Source organism: Fusarium verticillioides, chromosome 2 (assembly GCF_000149555.1).
Source record: "Fusarium verticillioides 7600 chromosome 2, whole genome shotgun sequence".
NCBI lineage: Eukaryota > Fungi > Ascomycota > Sordariomycetes > Hypocreales > Nectriaceae > Fusarium > Fusarium verticillioides.
In genome coordinates, this window is record NC_031676.1 from 1,235,928 (window position 1) to 1,255,909 (window position 19,982).

Consider the following 19,982-nt stretch of genomic DNA (forward strand, 5'->3'; position numbering starts at 1 on the left):
AAAAGAAACATGATCCCAACTCCATGACACAAAGACTTGAGTAAGGTAAGTTAAGTATAGGCTTGAAAGGTCTCTAGCATGAGGGTTTTCGACAACCTAACTAATTTAAGCTCTGAAGCTTTCTTGCTGCCTTGGGTCAGAGACACTATGTCAGCCCTCTAATTACAAGCTTAACATCTTTACCTAGAAGAAATAGTTTATACCATAAAAGTCATACTCAAGAACTCTTACTAGATCATTGCAGCATAGTCTGAGGATCAGTCAGTGATGAGGCGTGCGCTGCCACTGAAGCAACCCTTCTCGTCTTCCATCGCACCTTCTGCACTCAGCCCTTGCCTAGGTGTCCACAATAAACATGAACATCAGACTTTGGAGGAAGGAGTCAAGGGAATACACCAATTCGCATAAGGTACCTTACCTAATATCTGATAAGGTACTCAGAGTCGATTCACCATGTGAAATCCAACTTGAAGTCTCTCTTTATGACATCTTAAGTCCTTACTACTAAGTTATCTACCTGATGTGCCTTACTTCTCAGCATGAGTTCAACTACAGCCTCAACTGCCAGAAGTCGAGAAGTCGTCGATTACGCTATTAAGAATCAATGTTTCCATAATCATCAAGGCGCCCCATATCGATTTCGAGATCTTGTCAGACAGCTACGAGAAACTGCGGAACCGGCAAAAGAGAATGGGCTAGTTGATCAGCCTGGACTAACTGCAGCACCTTTGCCTCGCACGAAGATCGCATTAGAGCCGTTTCTCGAAGAGGAAAGCTACGACATCCCTATAGACCCCAAGGTCCCTGCTTCTTCTGTATTCAGATTTCTAGGCCAAACAAAAGGCCTTCGACTCCCCTCGGAAAGCATGTATACAGGACATGATCTGCAAACAGAACTGTCACAATATCTACAAGATATCCAGATTGCAAGCTCTTGCAACATCCTGACCGAATGGATCCCATTGACCTATGTCAGTGCTGAGAAAGATGAAGGCCTTGGCTTTCCATCCACCGTCTCACGATGGAAAACATTAGCCTTACGTGAATTAGAGGGTGATGAGCCTACATTTACGGAATCTGACCACGCTTCGTTCTATACACAACAGACACCAAATCAGGCTTGCACGCCAGACCAAATCAAACAGATATTCTCTCTGGATAAAGTGAGTCAGGGTGGGAAAGCTCGGGATTTGTTCTGATTTCGTTAGCATTACCGTTCAAACTTAGAGCCGGTGTCTCCTCCGCTTTCCCCTGCCTCTGACTTGGGCGAACCATTTCTTCCAAGCACAGAACATATGATGATCGATCTGACCTCAGAACCAAGCAGTCCATCCAATCCTGCAGTTGAGGACTTAGGTTGGAATATGCAACATGGCTTTGTGGACTCTGAGCCTCTTGCACCTTCAACTATGCCCAGCTCTCCTCCGACGGCTAAGGCGGCTTTCTTGTCTAATACAGCAAAGAACCATTCAGCTCTCAGGTTAGACGTACCTATGTTGCCATCTAGCACTGCTACCAGTCCAGCTCGGGGTAATTTTGCAGAAACTTTGGCACCTCATCTCCTGCGTTATGAGGAAGCACCCCAATCTTCAGCTGATGATGGGGGATATTTCGAAGAAGCATTGCAGTCTATATTAGATGAGAAACACCACCAGGCAAATCGGCGATTGGAACAAGAACGGTTGAACTCAGAAGACGCTTTATTACGATTGCAGGTACCAGCACTCGATTTTCAGACACCTGATCCTGAATGGATGTTACATTTGTCCGCTTCGCAGGATCATTTTGAATGGCTACAACAATTTTTCTCCAAGGCCTTTCATTTGACCTGCTACAAGGACCTAAGTCGTCTCGAAGCATCACTTAAATGGACGCCAATCCCTCATGAGAGTGGCAAAGTTTCATTGACCGAGGCATCTATTCAGTTGGGACCTGTGGCGAGAGAATTGCTTACCCTAAGGCCTCCCCGACTATGCAGTCACGACTACATCGTTTGTCGAAACTTACCAATGGTGCTCCATATTCTGAATGATGAAGAGATTGAACAAGAAGTTGCCTCAGTTGTGGTGTCGTCACCATCAATTTATCACCAGAATCAGGACAGCTCGACGGCTACTTCTCAATCTCAGAAGCCTCATGTTGCGCCGTCCTTGAAGGAATTAATAGGTTCGTTACGACAGGGAACAGGAAATAAGCATGTTTGCGAGAGGGAGAATCTATTGCTGGAAGCCACTGACCCGAGTGCGTCCAGCAGCTTGTTGTCTAGTTTCATGCAGCTTCGACAACCGAAAAGGCTGAAGAAAGGCAGTAGCTCCTCTCGAAGTTCGGCAGCCCTAAGGGCCATGCCATTCATGGCTGATCCTACAATACTACCCGTTATCCAAGAAGAGGCCCAGAGCGAGCTGCAAGACGCTCCGGTTCCAAATCTCGAGATTCCTCAGGAGACTTGTCGTTACATAGTCTCGTTGGACTTGAATCGCAGCACTCTCTCCTACCTGGAGAAAGTCTGGCCACAAGCTGAGCTCATCGACCGAGACTTCTCACAGTACAACACAGTTTCCTGGTCTCCTGGATCGGCTCAAAGAAGGGAAATCATTTCGTCTTTGGCGTTTGAGGCTGATATATCCATGAGCCCTGGTGCCGGCCTCATATTAACTACGATACTGAAAGTGAAGCAGAAACCTCTTCCTGGATCCAGTGCTCTCATACCATTTCGTGAAAGAGTCAAACAAGTAAGTGAGAAATACGAATCTTTATTTATATTGGTATCAGAATCGAATCCGTTGGGAGAATATGTCGGGTCACCAACACCCTCTGATATCTCCGGGTATGCTGACTTCGTACGTTTCACAACAAGTCTTCGAGCAGGCATATCAACACATCTGGTTTCTGGCTGCGATGAAACACTTTCTAAATGGGCTTTGTCCATAATGTCCCACTATTCTTCATCAGCTCATCAGTTTCGGTCTTTTCTTGACTTTCGTGATGGTGCATGGGAGTTATTTCTGCGCCGTGCTGGTCTCAATATCAGTGCAGCACAAATAATAGCAGGTCTGCTAGTATCTGAATACGGTCAAGGCGGACTTGCGAACTTTTTAAGTATGAGGGCAGAAGAACGAGTTTCCAAATATGGTCAAATCATGGGAGGCAGGAGAATACTAAGCAATGTTTCGAGAATCTTGGACCGAGAGTGGGTGTAGTCAGCCACCACATAAAATGTACGGAGTAACTGGAGCACAATGTTTCTGTACTTTACGATGGGTCACCTACATTTAGACCTACCTGTGAGAACTTTGAGTCCCCGACTTGTGGATCAATGACCAGGTAACTAGAGATGCACTCGAGTACGCAGGGAAGGGCGTGTTACAGATCACAATGAGCAGCTTCAAGCAATATCACATCGCAGCACAACAGACTTATGCCCACCGAGCTCAGTGAGATCGCTTCTATTGCCCTACATACATACCCATGCTTACCGTCTACGCTTGTACGTCTATTCATGCATCTCAAACACTATTCAGGTTGGGTCAGATACCCCCCAAAAGTTCAAAATCGTTCAACAGACCTCCCACATTGGCCGCGGTAACTTTCGTAAAGGCAAGGCGCCCTGTGAGGTCTTGAGACCAACATAGACGACTCGACGCGTAGGATTTGAGAGATTGACGGAGCGAGATTGGATGCCGTAATAGTCCGAGATGGTATGTGTGAGCCAGCGCCTAAAAGTTGTTAGTAGTTGCACTGCACCCTCGATGTCGATACTCACTTGAAGGCGGCGCTTTCATCGGTGCCGAACGAGTCAAATAGCATACCCGAGTCGACCGTCTCCTGTGACACTTCACGATGCGCATGCTTCCATGTTGCCTTCTTCTCTCTGAGCTCCCTCATGGCGCCGTTCCTACCGACGAACACAATCTCTTCATCATCGGAGTCCATCTGCTCAGCTGCACTATCAGCATCGTCATCAGCAGTGACAGCTGGCGTTGTGGTCATAGCCTGCTGATTAGCGAGATATTGTCGCACAGGCTCTTCCAGCGACCGCACCCAGGTGCGCACAACGGGACTGCGCTTAGTGGCTTCGCGGAGATCGCGAGGAACCTCACCAGCTCCGAGACCCGTGGCGCTGCCTGCCTTGAGTTGCTGTTTCTTGCGTTCAGCAAGGAGACGGGCCGTCTTATCCTCAACCTGTTTGCGCACGCCACGGTCCCAGAACTGGGCAAGCTGGTAAGGCACTCGGTGGATCGGATGAGTAGGATGGACTTCGTAATCGGAAGGCAGAGGCGGTTGAGCGTTTGGAACGCCCATCAAGCGGTCTAACACAGCGAGGCCAACGATCAGTATGCTGCTGCGCAAAAGGAAGCAGATCCGAGTTCGGAGTGCTTCCTTATCAATGATAAAGCCATACCATTCTCCCAGCGACGCCGCTGGCGACTACCCTCCTTGCCCTTCAGAACCATATCCCGCTTTCGCTGGCTATCCCTCCTCGAAGGTGGTCGTCTCAGGGTCGATATCGGGGCCTCATCTTCGTTGAAATTGACATTACGCCCGGGAGAATTGGAGTCGGCTTTGACAGCCTCGTCTAGAGGGATCGCAAGAGGAGTGCCGGTTCCACGCGCGATGGGGGAAACGCTAAGAGATTGAAGAGCCGAAACAGTCCAAGCATCAATATCAATGCTGCCATTCTTGACTGGTGTAGGAGACGAATGTACTTGTAAAGCCTCCAGCGGAGGGTTTGTCGCCGCGGGAGTAGGAGTATTCGAGGCCGACTGTTGTTCGGGTGGCGGTACGGAGCTGTAGATAGCCATGATGATAAGACTCGCGGGGTGGTCGCTGACGATGGAGTAGAATAAAGATGAGATTTAAAGATGAGAGTGATTGAAACTCACGACGATATCTTGAGACAAAGACTCTAGGTCTGACAGGGAGAAAGAAAGAATCTCTAGGTTCTAGGTCTTGAGATGGAAGAAGGAGGTAGAGATGGCTCCGGCAATGGAGAAAGGACAGAAACGATGGAGATGGTGGTTTAATTGATCGACGGCATTGGATTGGATGCTACAGGGCACCTCTAGACCCTCCCCCTCCTGTCTCATACCTCATTGAATGACATGCGGTGATTCATTCAACTTGATTAGACAAAATCAACCAATCATATCTCGACCGCATCCCACAGGGGGCAAGCCAGAGACACCCAATTCCGCATTTGCAGGCGATGCGAGTCACCCGTCACCCGCGGAAGCGGGGGTCATTTAGGGCCATGATAGGGCCCAGGCATCAGGCTTCTTCTATTCTGTCATGAGAAGCTGATGATGCTGTGAATGACCGCTACTCAAGGCTTCATTGGTAGAATGCAATATCTCAGCATTGACTTGGAGCAACACAATTTCCTCCCGAGTCAGCTGGCGCGGTATCTGATATTACTCTTTATCTCGCGTACCTAGGGAGACAAGGAATGCTGTCGACAAGCATTCTCTTGATCTTGGCCTGGCTGACTTCGAGTCATCAAGGCCCCCACACATATCTTCAGTGAGTCAAACTCGGACGGCTCGGGAGAAGAAGAAGAAAATGTACATTTCTAAAGAAGTATGCAAACCTAGGTAATCACTAAATACCAATAAAATACCTCAAATAATTATGGTATATCACATGCTCGCTGTCAACCCTGAACTCGTCTTGTAACTTTAAGGCAAGGTAAGAGAGGTGAATTCCTCAGTGTTCGGCGGTGGCGTCGTATGTCCTATGAGGGTTGCCAATACCGCCAGGTTTTAACAACGGTTGGCTCTCCCGCTCGATAGCACGCTCTTCTCTCTCTTGGATATCGTGCAGGTCCTCCTCCGTTTCGGCGTATCTCTCCGGGTGACCGGTGAAAGGTCCTGGAAGACCACGCTCCCAACCCTCAGAATAGGTCCTGCTGCCTGGCGGGGGCCTTCGGGGCGCGCTCGAGTACTGCACTGGTGAGTGTGGTGCGCTGTCGATGTGGCCGTTGGCATGACCGCCATGCTGCCGCGCCATGTATTCGTAATAAACACCCATGAATAGGACTGCTCCCTGCATAGATGCAGTGATCAAGTAGATGAACCATGTGCTCCATCCTTCCCAGCCCAGGCGGGCAAAAAGGCTTCCTGCGAATAAGAAGCCACCGGGCGTCTGGATGCACATCATGGGGATGCTCAGACTGCCAACATGTTTCAAATGGTATGTCATCCAGATCTGAGGCACGTATTGGATAGCGGCCAGGACTGTGGCCATGATTCCCAAAAAGTTTGCCCAGAAAACGAGATGATCGGGCAGAGCAATAAAAAAGACGCCCGTCAGGATAACCACAATGAGGCCGTGAAGGACACAGAGTAGTCCAACCATGACAGCGGTCTGCCATCTGGGTGCATCGCCACGAAGATCCTCTGGTGGAACATTGGCTTCTCTGTATCTGAAGAAGATGAGGAATAGGACAAGACTGGTCAAATGTTAGTGGAGAAAACAGATCGAGCTGGGTGTGGAGGCTAACATGAGGCTGAAGCAGACCCATTGAGCGCCTAGCTGGGCAACGCCGAGCAGACCGGCGACGCACTCGAATCTACCGAGCTCTTTGCAGCATCCTATGGCAGCACGAGACGGTGGGACAGTAAGGATATTGGCGAAACCGGCAGTAGCGGAAGTGGTTCCAAGCAATACAAAGTAAGGTGAGATACCTTCGGAGGTGCCTCGGGAGATAATGCGATAATGCTGAGGGAGGTAGGACACGAGAATGCCGAGTAAGAGGACGCTACAACATCAAGGTTAATAACAAGGACACACGCCATCAAATTTAGAGAGGGGTTGCGCAGCCATACATAGAAACGACAAGCTCAAGATACGAGGGCGTCTTGAGCCGGTCGCATTGGTCGTCTTTTGGGGCAAAAACGTCCATGGCGGATATAAGGTGAAGTGCGCGAAGGTATAATAACACGGCCGCGCTACTTCGGGAGAGGACGATTGAGGATTCGTCCCAGCAGGTGTCGCGAGGAGGTGAGAGTGAAGCTCGCGAGAAGCCTGGCAGGCACAAAAGAGAAAATGATCACAAGTAATCACGAGATCAGACGAAGGAAAGCCAGGGTCCAGTCGTCTCTTGTCAAAGAGGTTTGCCCAGCTTAGCTTTGGACTGGTATTGGGCACGGGCTCGTGTGGAGAGAAATGATAGAAGGTCGGGCACCTTGCGTTGCTGGGGAGTGACGTATGATGGGTTATTTTAGTCAGTGTCTTGTCTAGGCGAGGCTGGCTGTGTTTCGCGGGGAGGGGCAGCGTTGTAGAAGAGACTCAAGAGAGCGTAGCGCAGCTGGAGCTGGATCTGGAGTGGAAAAGCGAGAGCGAGTCGGCACTGACCGATAGTCGACGATACAAGGATGTGAATTGCCTGTTTTGGCCAGCTGAACTAGGAGATCATGATTGGTGAGACAGAAGAGAAGAGAAAGTTTCAAAGAGGATGTTTATCTTTTGGTATGTTGAAGTCCAAAAGGGAGAAGTCTTTTTTGGATTGGGCTGAGATAAGATGAAGGAAGAAGAAAAGAGAGGTAGGGAGAAAAGGAAGGAAGGAAGGAAGGAAGGAAGGAAGGAAGGAAGTCGGAGAATTAATTAATGTAATCAAATGACGACCACCTCAAGCTGAATATGAGACTGTTCCTTCCTGTCTTCCTTACCTAAAAGCTAAAGGAAAAGCGGGTGGCTCTAAAAGAAAACCTTCGAGCACCTGCCCTGAATTCCATGTTCCAATAGTAGAGGTACCTCACTAGGGGTGCAACATCCAAGATTTCAAGTGGTGATCCATCTCCCACTGTAACTTAGTGCTAAACTTGTCCAACTACAGCGACGAATAGAGGGGAATACACTTCGGCTTGATAGCTTTTCACACCTCGCGTGTTTCTCTGCTTCGGCAGTACCTGACCTGACCCGGGCTGAGAACCTAAAATTATAGTGACCCGGAAACTGGGACACAGCGATAGGTATCTCCTGAAATATACCTGTAATCAGCGCCTCTTTTCAACTTCTCGCAATAACTGCCAAGACGGAAAACGGCGATCTCGAGCTGCCCTTTTCGTGTAGTCACCCGCTGGACCCTGCAGAAGAGAACTAACTAGGCCAACGTACGGAGTTAGGGAGTACAGTACGGCCATTGGATTTGTCGGAGGCCGCTGAGGAGATCCTTTGTCTACCGGGGGGCTTGGCGCCAAACCATATGACGTTGCTATGAGGATATATGAGACAGTCGACGATGGCCTCAGCTGTTTGATCTACAGTGAGAGGTCCTTCGGAATCTGTTTCAATAGAGCAAATGTCACAGGACCCTTAAATTGTCCAACTGAAAAGGATCCTTGGATGTTACATATCTGAAGATTAGAGCTTGGCCAGGATCATGATAAGCGTGTAAGTGACAGTCAAACAACCTTAGGTGAAGGTCTCCACTCTTGTACCTCATTTTCTTGTCCATCGCCATCTCGCAACTTTCAACTCAACTTACACCATGGACATGGATGGTCCTGAATCGGCAATTGAACCAGCACCCTCACACTCAGAGTTGCAGCCGAATGATCTGCAGGATCAGGACAGGGACTGTGATCAGCAGCAGAAAGCACCATCATTAAACCTCATCGCTGAAAATCAAATCATTCAGCCTGATAATGACATAAACAACCAAAATTACTATACATCTGCACAATGGACTGCCGATGGAACATCACTCATCGTATCATCTGCCATCAACTCCATATCCACCTTTGTCCTCCCTGAAGATCTTCTCGACCCATCAGCTTCACGCCCGCGACAGCTCGAGTCTCAATCCTCAATATCACTCCCTGAGCCCTCTCAAACGATCATCCCGGCGCCCTTCTACTCTCTAGCTGAGCCAACCTCGCAAACAGTCCTCGTAGGATGTCGTGATCATCCTATTCAGCTCTACCATCTCTTCCCTCCAGACGATGATGGCCTCGCGTCGCGTTCTGCCCCACTTGCTTCGTATAAATTAATACGTTTTGAAACAGAAGAGTATATCACGCCCTCATCTATCCTCTGGGATTCACCCGGGACGCATTTCCTCGTCGGCTCAACGAACCGGCTTGATTACTTTGACATGACTCGACCAGGATCAGATGGTCCGATACTTACTATACCCACCATCCCTTCTAGACGTCATATACGGAAGGGAAATGGAGTTGGTATGAAGGGCACTGTCGCTGCTCTCGCTTCCTCGCCTGTGGATGGTAATGGGAGCTCTATTATTGCTGCAGGGACATGGACACGGTGGATGGGATTGTATGATACGCACCGCTCAGACAAGGTTATTGCAAATTGGTCTCTCCCTCGCTCTGAGGACATGCCAGGTGGAATAGGAGGTCAGGGAATTGTTCAGGTCCGCTGGAGTCCATGCGGCCGATATATGATCCTCAACGAGCGCCATGCCTCTGGTCTGATTGTGTATGACGTTCGCGGAACGGGTGAACTCCTCTGCACACTTCGAGGTCGGAGTGCACCTACACAGCAGAAGATGATGGTGGATGTCTTTGCCGGCGATCCCTATGCTGAGTTCCCATCTTTCGAGGTCTGGGCAGGCACACAAGATGGTGGTGTTGCAGTGTGGGAAGGCGTTGGCTCTCAAACTGGTGTTGTCGATCCATCATGGACATGGAAGCCCCATGGTGCGCCGGTAGGAAGCACTGCTTTGCATTCGAGCGGTTCTGTAGTCGCAACGTGCTCAGGAGGATGGGGTTTTAGAGACGCGTCAGAGACGAAGACAGTGTTCGACGAGTCTAGTATCAAGATCTGGACTATAGGAGGCTGAGTTGATTAAAAACACGGTAGGAAGCACGGTATGCTAAATGATAATCATGCAAGTTGGTAAGATGACACTTGGAGGAATCCACTGTTAAGCACAGGTTCACCGCGAGTAAGTATTGGCTTCAGTTCAGCGTCCAACTTTGGTTCCAATTTGATATAAAGAAACAAAGAATAACGTCACGATATACTAAATGATGAAAATTTCTTTGAGTTAATGTTGTTTAATTTCTTTATATCATAGCTATCTACCGAAAACCCATACCCATGACCGTGTGGCCATCATATCTCATGATTAACCCAAGCTGAAGCTCTTCTACTCCAGCACTGTTGGGAACCGCTTCATTACAACTTGCAACTCGTCCTTTATAGTAATGCAACTCCGGATATCAACTCCATATGCTAACCCAAGAGCAAACGCCAAAGCAATTCTCGAGCTGTGGTGCCACCCGCCGCCTGTTTATGTGCCGTCTCCCCTTTTCATCAGATTCATGTACAATTAGAACCACCCAGGCCCACGATTCTGCTGCCATAACGGACCTCCACCACCACCGCGGGGTCCAGGATACACTTGGCTCATCTGGCCTGGCGTGCTGATCGCTGTTCCAGGTCGTGGATATTCCTCGCTGATTCGTCCTAAGCCCGAGTTGTAACTGTGGTCGAAATCGTCGTCTCGCGTCAAAGGCACCTCATCATGCTCCATGTGCGATGATCCACCCACAGCACCCGCTGAGTTTCCATAGCCATAATTAGAGGAAGGATCCCATGGCTCGGAATATGGCTCCTCGTGGCCAGCAGCCGAGTTCATAGTGCGCTGCTGGTTCCTCACAGGAACTGGTGGGGGCGGTGCCATTTTGTCGGTCTCATGCATAAGGGGCACCGGAGCAAAATTATGGTTATTGTCTAATGGCGGACTAGAAAAAATCAGCAGTTAGCTTTTTGCGCGAAAAGTATAAAAGAGGCCTTTCATGGGGACGCTTACCCAATGTGTTGCACCTGGTGTTTCACGCCTGGCCCTTGGCGCGTATTTCCCTTCTTGCGCTTCCATAACCAAATGCCGAGAACTATGAGAGCTGCGAGGGCTGCTACGCCGCTGATGGTACCGCCGATGATGGCGCCCGTATTCTTGGAGCCATTGTCGTTGCCGTCGGTGTCAGGGGCATCAGAGTCGCCAGATTCTGTGGACGATGGGTCTGCTGTCTCTGAAGCTGTGGTTTCTGTGGAGGTGTCGGATTCGGTCTCCGATGCTGTCGAGGTTTCCGACTCTGTTGAGGAAGTTTCTGAATTTGTATTTGTATTTGTTGTTGATGCTGTTGACTCTGTTGTTGAGCCTGAGGAGGTTTCTGTAGATTTTGTAGATGCGCTCCTTGTGGTTGATGATTTTGTGGCGGAAATATCCGTCGTTGTTGTCCTTCTCCTTGTTCCTAGTGTTGTGGGTTCAGAGAGTGAACTCACTGGCTGTGTAAGAGGAACATTTATGCTTGTGAGGTCGATCGCACTCTTTCCTGAAGCTGTAGCCACCACTTTTGTCGCCAAACCAGATGTTGAACCGCATCCAAATTGAAAGAAACCACCCTCATAGCTATTTCTGTAGCACGAGTCGCTCCCTCTGCATGTAAACACATATGGATTCACCTCTGTTTGTGGTCCACTGTCTGCATCCACACAGCCTGTGAATACACCCGATGTACAAGATCCGTCATCGGGACAACATCCCACAGCGCCGTGATCGACATCTACCACACAATGCGACCCAGCAGAGCAAGTTGCTGGTAGTCCAGGATCTCCCCCTAGGTAACCACAGATAGTGTTGAATTGCCTTCGCAACAATAATGAATCGTCGGGCGCAGGCGTCGCGGCGAGAGGATACGGCAGAACATTGAGTTCATAAAAGTCAATGGTCTTTGTCGGTTGTGGCAGAACGTGACCGGTAGCGAGATTGAGAACGCCAGAGATGACGAGAAACGGCGGCAGACGCGCCATTAGAAGGGCCGGGGTCATGATTTGCGATCTCGTGAATCTAATCTCAAGCAAACATGGTATAGTTGATCGGTTGAATCTGTAGTGTAATTAAGATCGTGGGCGGGTTTTCTTTTTGGTGAAGTCGTCGATATTAAGAGAAGATAGAGAGACGACTCTAGAAAGAGGACAGACACCCTTTGAACGGAACGGAAGAGAGGAAACTCAGCGCACGGGTAAAAAGGACAAAGGATGCAAAAATGATACGATGAGTAACCAAACTAACGATGTAACAAAGGGGTTAGAAAAGATCAAAGGAGGAAGAAATCGAAAAGCCCTTGAGTAGAAGGGGGGCCTGTGACACTGAACTCAGTCTGTGCCTCGTCAACCAACTTATCCAAGACTTGGCCTGACTTGTAAGCCAAGTGGAGTGAATTGTACAGTTAAGAAGTGGCTGGAGACTGTCCCAACTGTTGAAAATAGAGGACATGAACTAGGGAAGACCCTGAACGTTTCAAAATCGAGACGGTTTTGCTGCTTCTATGTATCCTCTCTGCCTGAGTCGCGTGTGGGCTTCCTTGCTACCCTGCCACTCTATTTCGGAGTCAAGCCACCTCTGACCAAGCCTTTTTGATTTCTCTCGATTACGACTTTCTCGCCAGATAAGACTCCAGGATCTGTAAGTTATAGCCTGTCGATGAGCGAACCAGGAACCAGAATAGAGCCGTTTAAAGTGCTGGCAGCCGGGGGGCGTCTTCCGATACTGCAACCCTGTATCCCACGGCAACTCGGGGTCCAATCAGGGATGGAGGACAGGCCGTTTTATGAGAGGCTGGTGTGGGCTTCGGAGGAGGCTGGGACGGTCGTTGGAAAACCAAGGAAGGTTTTGAAGAAGCAAAGTTTGACGGATTTGTTCAACTAAGTTGGATAAAAAAGAAAACGAAAAGAAGTAAGAAGAAATGAGAATTTGAGTAAACAACTGACGACATAGAGTAACTACATAGCAACCGGAAACAATTTGTTGATGTCTGGAATGCTTGGAAGGATTCTAGCAGCCAGTCTCATCTTCAGAACCTAGAGCCTCCTACGACACTTGGACAGGTACACACCCTCAGAAGGGGCCTGAAGGGGCCTAGAGCCTAGAGGGGTCATATCTGCCACGTTGGCATGCGGCTTCTAACGAATGTCTCATCTCACGCCCTCAATTTGCGTCGATCATTGTGCATTAGTGATCGCTAGTGTCTCTTCTTTTGTTTGCGACCACATCCCTTCTTCTTGACCTTTTGTTCCGTTTTCAATATTTCCATCCACCAACGCCAATATTCTCCATCATGTCTTAATTGTTCTGTTATATCTCATATTGAACTCACCTGCCACAAGTGTTCTAGCCGCCTATATTGTCTGTCAGTGCATCAGCTGACACACATCATCGTTTGGTAACTGTGGCGGTGTTTCACCATCCATTTCTGCTTCTAAATCGGGATACTGCACATCTTCACCGCAGATCTCATACGAATCCTGCACTATGAACTCGTATCGAGATGCATATCTAGCATGATTGCGGCCAGGGTACAAAAGAATATGCATAGAACATCATTTATTCCTCCACTCTATTGCTGCCAGCACATTTCCTTCCTATCCGTACATTCCGCGAAAGACAAGACCCTATACCATGCCATAACTCCTCAAGATCCAAGCCATTCTGTGCCACGAGCGTACATAATCCTTTTCAAACAAAACCAACACGACTAGCCGTGATGTAACCAATAACACCACAAAGATACTGGCGTCTTCCTAGACGAGCTCACGACTACTGTTAGACTGTCCCTCATAAGACAAATTCTTGAGTTCCTGGGCACCCGTCTTGCGGGCTTTCTTGGTCTCTTTAGCTTGCTTCTTCTCCATCTTCTTCTGTTGCTTGATCGCCTTCTTCTCCTTGCGAGAGAGCTTGGGAAATTCACTATCGGGTCCCCGAAGAACGAAGCCAGGATGCATGATGTTGAGCAATACGAGGGCGATCAAGATCGGAGTTGCATCGAGACCCAGTGGATACTCTTCATGAATCAAAAGTTGGTTGTGCTCATTGACACCAGGACCAAATTCGATCAGACGATACACAATTCGGATCTTGAAGTTGTCAGCTGGACATTTCGAATCAAAAAAGACGAAGTGCTTACCACAATGAGAATGAGAACCGTAAGCATAGTCAAGATGAGCCACTTCATGTGTCCCATACTTCGGCCCTCGAGTTGTCGAAGCTTGAAGTAGAAGAAAGCAGTGATACCAATGAAAATCAGAATGACAGCAAGCTGCAGACCAACACCAGCCATGTAAACTTTCTGTCCGATGCGAATCACATTCATATCCTCGTTATTAGAGAGCATACTTCCACCGGCTCCCTGGACCAGGAACAGAATGATATCGAGCCAGACGAAGAGGAGTGTCATGCGGATGGCCTTGATACCCAGGAGTTTTCGGTCTGGCATACGAAAATACACCATGCGTGCGACGGCCATGTAGACGAAAGCATTGACCCCTGAGTCAGTTAGCCTTTGGCCCCAAAGTATTATCTTATACGGAGTACTTCAAGTACTTACAGAGAGGAGCAAGAAGAAAGAACAGTTGACCCAAGATAACATATGTCGTGTTCTGCTGATCCCTACTTCCTAAGGTCTTGAAAGCAAATCCAATGGTTTCCCAAGCTGCACCCATGATGGCTACCCAGCAGAATTTCTTTAACTGTTAGATACTAGAAGGCTACTGTTACTAGGTAGTACTCACCTTCTTGAAGAGAATTGCTTGTATGAGATGGACCATGGTCGTCATACCAAAGAGCACACAAAAGGCAAGATTGGCAGCAAAGCTGGGATCGAAGAAATAGTTGGCGTTGCACGCATCTACAGGAACACGGCCATATTTCCCAGGTACAGCAGTCGTGCAAGTCGCCGTTACTGAAGAAATCGTTGTGGCTGTTGAGGTAAAAGTTGTGGTAGACATGATGTAAGTCGTGTAAGCCAGGTCCAGTAGAGAAGGGATTTGAATGTGAGTCTAGAGGTGAGGATGGCTATTGAGCTGGTGAGCTTGTCCGATAAACGATATTCTGGTCATTCTCATGTCTTCCTTATATACAACTCCATCACGTTGTTTTGGCGTAATTACTCCATTTGGCGAGCTTCACTTCATGTCTGAGGCTCAGATCCAGCCCTAGAAGCTCTTCATGTCAGATTTGACCCGCTACAGGGGTCTCTCTGGCAGGGACACGCTGGCTCGCCAAAGCTAACGACTGCTCAGCCAACGAGGTGCGACCATATCGAGGCTGTGAGTCTCAAGCACATTCTGCATTCCCACGTTTCAAGAGACTGTCAAATCTGTAATTGACGACTGGGCCAGTCAGAGTCGTTCAAGCTGAAGTCGAGGTCCACTTTGTTGTTTGAAGGGCGGCGTGGCTTTGGGGAGCTTCATCTTCCTTCAAAGCTCAGCTTATTTTTAAGATGTGTCGTTATTGGCTGGTTCGTCTATTGAGAAGCTGATGTGGGGGAGTTTGTTGATGCGATTCTTAAAAGATAGCCCGTTGCTTACTTGACTTGATTCTTCGATATACAACTTCATTCCCTTAGATGATATTTCATTAGCTCGTTCGTTTGTTTTTGTTGTAGTTGTCACCATGGATGCACTTCTGATGCTGGTTGACGCGTTCTCCAGCTCAGCCTCTGCTAACAGCTCAATTGTTGAACATGGACGATTCAGAATTGCGTCCCAACCAAGCAAGCAATCTAGAGAAATATTAACTGCTTTGCATGGAATTGATAATATAACTATGATACCTTCTGCCGGGTTTTCAGACGCCGAGTTGTCTTGGGAATAAGAAAACAACATATCCCTCGCCGTCTCAAACTCAGTACTCATGATAATCCTTTATAAGTAAACTTATCATCATATATTCCCAAGTAATCCTATAGCCCATCCCAAGCTTCAGGGTCTTATTAGAATAGCCCATTGCAAGCCTACACGATGGGTGAGTCCCAACAGATCATTTCGTCTACGATCTTCAACAGATTCTACAGAACCAACGTCAGGTATTGTCTACAAAAGTCATGTTTCAATATCATCAAATCGCTTCACAGTACATATCAGACGCCAATTGCTGTATTTGCAGTTAGTGCTTCCCATGCTACTATTATTATATGAGGCCATTCCGACTTTCCAGATTTTTTGTATCATTAAACCTGACATGGAACCCCGAAATCTTGATTTCTCGAGTCTAGATCATCCAATCCCCAGTTGCTAAAGAATGACAAGCATCTCTTAGTGGTGCCAAGCTTCGTCCAGGGGATCCTTCTTCTCCACTCTGCCTGCCATGAACCCTTGAGACTGTCACCAGCCTCTGGTTGGAGCTCTTTTTTGCAGCTGTCACCAGGAAAGATGCCTATTCGGAGTAGAGGATCATCAGTGCGCGCTAAGCTCGGAGGACAGTAGTTGATTAAAAAAGACTGTACACGTTTTGGTCTAGTAGCCGTGATACAATGACGGTTTAATTTGGATAGTGGTGACCTTCTCCTGAAACCCCCCAAAAAGTCACCTTCTCCCGCCTCCCACTCATTCTCGTGATACCATCATTCCATTGGCATCCATTTGTTAGTGGTCGGGAGCCGATCTACAGCGCAACTTGACTCGTCTTTAAGGGTGCACAGGCCCGCAATTGGTTGACCGCTTGAGCGCTTCTTTCCCCCAAATCCATCCCTCCTTCTCAATCCAATCCATCTCCGCATCCCCTCTCCCTCACGTACCATCGTGATAAAGTCAAAACAGAGTAAGGAGACGGATTAACCTTTCCGCTCGACTTCAAAACCACCTCGTGGCCCAAGGGACAGCTCCTGACAACTCCAACAAACCTAGGGCTCCTGCGGGGGATGTGCTCCATTGATCGGTCATATTTTATCTGAACTAGATCCTCATCATGCCTATCAAGGTCAAATCCAAGAAGCTTCCTGCCCCTCGCGAGGGTAGTCCTATCTCCATCCGCCATCTGGACGAATACGAGCGCGATCTTCCCAGCATTGGCGCTCACGATAACTTCAGAGATGTCGTCAAGAAGCTCTCACTGTAAGTAACCATGACTTGGTGCCAATTGACACTCACTGATGCTCTATAGATACTTTGTCGATGTCATTGAACTGCCGAGCACGTTTGAACAGCTGAGAACCACAGCTGCGGGGGCTCCTCTACGCATCTTGGTGGATCACCTCGCTGCAACCTGCACCAACCCGGCAATCGTCAATGCTCTTCTGTACGTATTAATCCGAAAAACAATTTACGGCGATATGTTCTCTATCAACATCACTCTCATGCTGTATCATAACCCTCCTGTGGTATCTGTCTGTGCCTGCAGATGACATGCTGTCAGGGGAGCCAATCACATATCTGCTCAGCCCATCCTCAATCTGACAGCATATGCGGTGCAACGATGATTCGGAACACATTCCTCATTGCTGATGAACCTTTGCTGACTGATCCAACCTCTACAGAGCTCTCAAATGGCATTATGCATCTTCGTCAGAACACCGCACTCTTGGAGAATCTCGGGCAGATGCATGTGAAATCGTTGCTTGGCGATTCCTGACTAGGCTTTCTGAACGCGAGGCAGTCAATTACTGCCTCTACGAGATCCCCGATGTGGACAATGACGATGAAGCTCAAGCTCAGGCTCAAGCGGCTGGTAATGGTCACACGGGCGACGAGGAAGCCGGCGAAACCGCCCCTCTGCTTTCTCATCTCCGCTCCATTGACAATCGCCGACGTGGACCAGGCCCTGCCGGTAGCAGCTTGAAACGTAACCAACTACTAAGTTCTCTCTCCCGCTTGACTATGACCTCGGATGATGATGACAGTGAGAGCGAGGGTGATCCCACTTCATCATTTAAGAACCTGAATGCTCTCGAGATTGCTGCCATTGCCGATGCCAAACGCTTCCTCAGCCAGCACATTGTCCAAAAGATCATCACTGCTATTTGGAGTGGTGACATAGTCTTTTGGGATAGCTTGTCTGTGCACTCTACAAAGAAGGTTCGGTTCTATAACCCTAGGACTGCAGATCCCTTTTCTCGCCTGCGCGTCCCCAAGTATCTCAAGAGCTGGGAGGTGCTGTTCTTCTGCATTTTCCTCGCCCTGTACTACGCTGTGCTCATTGTGCGAGACGAGTCACGTATTACAATCCCTGAAGTGATACTTTTCTTGTGGATCGCGGCTTTCTTCTACGATGAGCTTAGTGAGTGGCTTGATGCAGGCTCTATCTTTTATGCCACCGACATATGGAACCTATTCGACATGATCATGATCGCCATCGGGTTTACCTTTGCAATTCTGCGTAAGAACTATGGTCCTTTAGACAAGGTGATGTGCTGACACAATCAGGTATTATTGGCATTGTTCAGAACAAACCCGAGCTGAACGACCTTGCATTTGATATCTTGGCACTTGAGGCACTCTTCATGATCCCCCGTATCTTCTCGATTCTCAGTCTCAGCCCTGCCTGGGGTACTCTTATTCCATGCTTGAAAGAGATGGGCAAGGATTTCTTCAAATACATGGTACTTGTTGTTGTCGTGTATTGTGGTTTCTTGACTACATTTTCACTCGTGGGTCGTAATGTCTTTGCATTCAAGTCCATGGCCTGGATCTTGACAAAGATCTTTTACGGCTCGGCGCCCATCGGATTCGAGATAATGAACCAGATTGATCCCTTCTTTGGACCTCCTCTGATGATCATCTTCATTACACTTTCTAGCTTCCTGTTGATGGGCTCCCTGACAGGTATGCTGTCCAACAGCTTCTCGCGGGTTATCACCCACGCTAAGGAGGAGTACCTGTATGTGTACAGCGTCTACGTCTTGGAAGCGTCGACTAGTAACCGACTCACCCATTTCTACCCTCCTTTCAATCTGCTGGCCCTGGTACTCTTCCGACCTTGGCGTCTATTCTTTACGGCCGATGAGAAGTTCCGTGCTGGGCGTATCATGCTCCTCAAGGCGACTCATTGGCCCATTGTTGGCATCATCAAGCTGTACGAGATGTATCGAAAGCCAGGAGCCGTGGAAGATGAATTTGCTGGATTCAAGGGCCCATCGCGCTCTTCTCGACGCAACGGTAGGCACGCAATTGCTCAGAAGCGATCTGAGTCCAATATCGGTGGCCAGACGCTTTCTCCTAGGGGACGAGCGAATGGTAGGAGCATCGAGGTCCGCGAGGACGATGTGGATGCGCCAACAGCGATGGAGGTGCAGCTCACCGAGCTAAACCGGAAGATCGACCAACTCACTGCAGTTATAACGACTATGCAGGAGAAGCAAGCAAGTGGAAACGGCAGTGGAAGCTCAAGTACAGGTACCACTCCCGCCTAGCTACGGGTTTTTGGTGATCGGGCCGGTCCTCGACAGCTTTGGAACATTGGAATATCTGGATTCGGGTTCTTCTCTGATCGGGTCTCATCGGTCGAGGTCAAGAGTGGGTATTCCAACAGAGGGGCCGGCAGCGAAGGGTTCCAGAAGAACTGGCATGATGTTGGGAGTAGCAGTGGGGAGACGGAGAGAAGCGGCTCTGGACATGTGCTGTGCCTGTGGATCAGGCCGTCTATGGGATAGGATACGAGTCGGCAACGACCCCACAACCTGGAGCCCTCGAAGAAGCTTGTATTGGATTCGTCAAGTTTGCATTGTTTATGAGATTATCAGGAGTTATGAGTAGCATTAGATCGAGAATTCTTACATTCCCTATGAATAGAATGTTTTTACGATTGGCAATGGATGGAACTATGTAAATATCGAGAATGATATGCATGATTACCCTACTACTTGAACAGTATGTTTGTGTTGGTATAGAATTTGGGTATAAACTAAAGCCGGTCTATGCCGTTGGAGGAGTTGGCAAACGGTGATCATCCTTTAGATGTGGTGCCTGCATTTGGGCTGAATCTATTCACTGGGGTGACCTGCAGAGTCTATAAATTCGTCAAAGACAAACCCGACATACATATAACGGCGACGAATGACTAGGTAGAGCTCCCGGTGAGCGGCAAACGTCGGCGTGGGGAAGATGGCGTGTAAGTCATGGAGAGCATTGCGGGGGATGAAGGGTCTAGTTAGTTAGTTTGAGACTGCTTTGATCAGACGGCGGTAAAGTTATCAACGCCTTGTTTATGGAGGTATATCGCTGTATATGGCTTTTGGTGTTTA

The 19,982-nt window shown here is 48.6% G+C and overlaps 7 protein-coding genes across 11 annotated transcripts; 3 read left to right on the forward strand and 4 right to left on the reverse strand.

Annotated features, from left to right (window-relative positions):
* Positions 1-539: 539 nt before the first annotated feature.
* On the forward strand, positions 540-3,427 carry FVEG_06223 (hypothetical protein; the record flags this gene model as incomplete). Of its 2 annotated transcripts, XM_018894527.1 has the most annotated exons (4): positions 540-1,163; positions 1,209-2,198; positions 2,252-2,732; positions 2,858-3,427. In XM_018894527.1, 3 exons carry the CDS (start codon positions 540-542, stop codon positions 2,264-2,266), a joined length of 1,629 nt encoding a protein of 542 aa, XP_018751619.1. In that variant the 3' UTR covers positions 2,267-2,732; positions 2,858-3,427. The 2 variants fall into 2 exon arrangements, with proteins under 2 accessions (XP_018751619.1, XP_018751618.1); XM_018894526.1 differs by having other exon boundaries at positions 2,252-3,427.
* A 129-nt stretch (positions 3,428-3,556) lies between these two features.
* FVEG_06224 (hypothetical protein) lies at positions 3,557-4,802 on the reverse strand (the record flags this gene model as incomplete). The annotated part of the gene is made up of 3 exons (XM_018894528.1): positions 3,557-3,716; positions 3,764-4,310; positions 4,403-4,802. The coding sequence occupies 3 exons, from the start codon at positions 4,800-4,802 to the stop codon at positions 3,557-3,559; spliced, it is 1,107 nt and encodes a 368-aa protein (XP_018751620.1).
* A 742-nt stretch (positions 4,803-5,544) lies between these two features.
* FVEG_06225 (hypothetical protein) lies at positions 5,545-7,280 on the reverse strand. The gene is made up of 3 exons (XM_018894529.1): positions 6,825-7,280; positions 6,500-6,757; positions 5,545-6,448 (listed from the first exon to the last, which is right to left on the reverse strand). Exons 1-3 carry the CDS (start codon positions 6,899-6,901, stop codon positions 5,704-5,706), a joined length of 1,080 nt encoding a protein of 359 aa, XP_018751621.1. The 5' UTR covers positions 6,902-7,280; the 3' UTR covers positions 5,545-5,703.
* Positions 7,281-8,208: 928 nt separating this feature from the next.
* Positions 8,209-10,099, forward strand: FVEG_06226 (hypothetical protein). Its single transcript, XM_018894530.1, has one exon. The coding sequence runs from the start codon at positions 8,489-8,491 to the stop codon at positions 9,800-9,802; it is 1,314 nt and encodes a 437-aa protein (XP_018751622.1). The 5' UTR covers positions 8,209-8,488; the 3' UTR covers positions 9,803-10,099.
* FVEG_06227 (hypothetical protein) lies at positions 10,004-12,683 on the reverse strand. The gene is made up of 2 exons (XM_018894531.1): positions 10,778-12,683; positions 10,004-10,709 (listed from the first exon to the last, which is right to left on the reverse strand). The coding sequence occupies exons 1-2, from the start codon at positions 11,794-11,796 to the stop codon at positions 10,295-10,297; spliced, it is 1,434 nt and encodes a 477-aa protein (XP_018751623.1). The 5' UTR covers positions 11,797-12,683; the 3' UTR covers positions 10,004-10,294.
* Positions 12,684-13,316: 633 nt separating this feature from the next.
* FVEG_06228 (hypothetical protein) lies at positions 13,317-14,924 on the reverse strand. 2 transcript variants are annotated; one of them, XM_018894533.1, is made up of 5 exons: positions 14,536-14,828; positions 14,352-14,487; positions 13,932-14,290; positions 13,681-13,881; positions 13,317-13,647 (listed from the first exon to the last, which is right to left on the reverse strand). In XM_018894533.1, the coding sequence occupies exons 1-5, from the start codon at positions 14,749-14,751 to the stop codon at positions 13,549-13,551; spliced, it is 1,011 nt and encodes a 336-aa protein (XP_018751625.1). In that variant the 5' UTR covers positions 14,752-14,828; the 3' UTR covers positions 13,317-13,548. The 2 variants fall into 2 exon arrangements, with proteins under 2 accessions (XP_018751625.1, XP_018751624.1); XM_018894532.1 differs by having other exon boundaries at positions 13,317-13,881; positions 14,536-14,924.
* Positions 14,925-16,289: 1,365 nt separating this feature from the next.
* FVEG_06229 (hypothetical protein) lies at positions 16,290-19,598 on the forward strand. Of its 3 annotated transcripts, XM_018894535.1 has the most exons (5): positions 16,290-16,564; positions 16,651-16,857; positions 16,907-17,041; positions 17,280-18,118; positions 18,166-19,595. In XM_018894535.1, exons 2-5 carry the CDS (start codon positions 16,712-16,714, stop codon positions 19,149-19,151), a joined length of 2,106 nt encoding a protein of 701 aa, XP_018751627.1. In that variant the 5' UTR covers positions 16,290-16,564; positions 16,651-16,711; the 3' UTR covers positions 19,152-19,595. The 3 variants fall into 3 exon arrangements, with proteins under 3 accessions (XP_018751627.1, XP_018751626.1, XP_018751628.1); XM_018894534.1 differs by having other exon boundaries at positions 16,290-16,857; positions 18,166-19,598; XM_018894536.1 differs by lacking the exons at positions 16,290-16,564; positions 16,651-16,857; positions 16,907-17,041 and having other exon boundaries at positions 17,225-18,118.
* Positions 19,599-19,982: the final 384 nt, after the last annotated feature.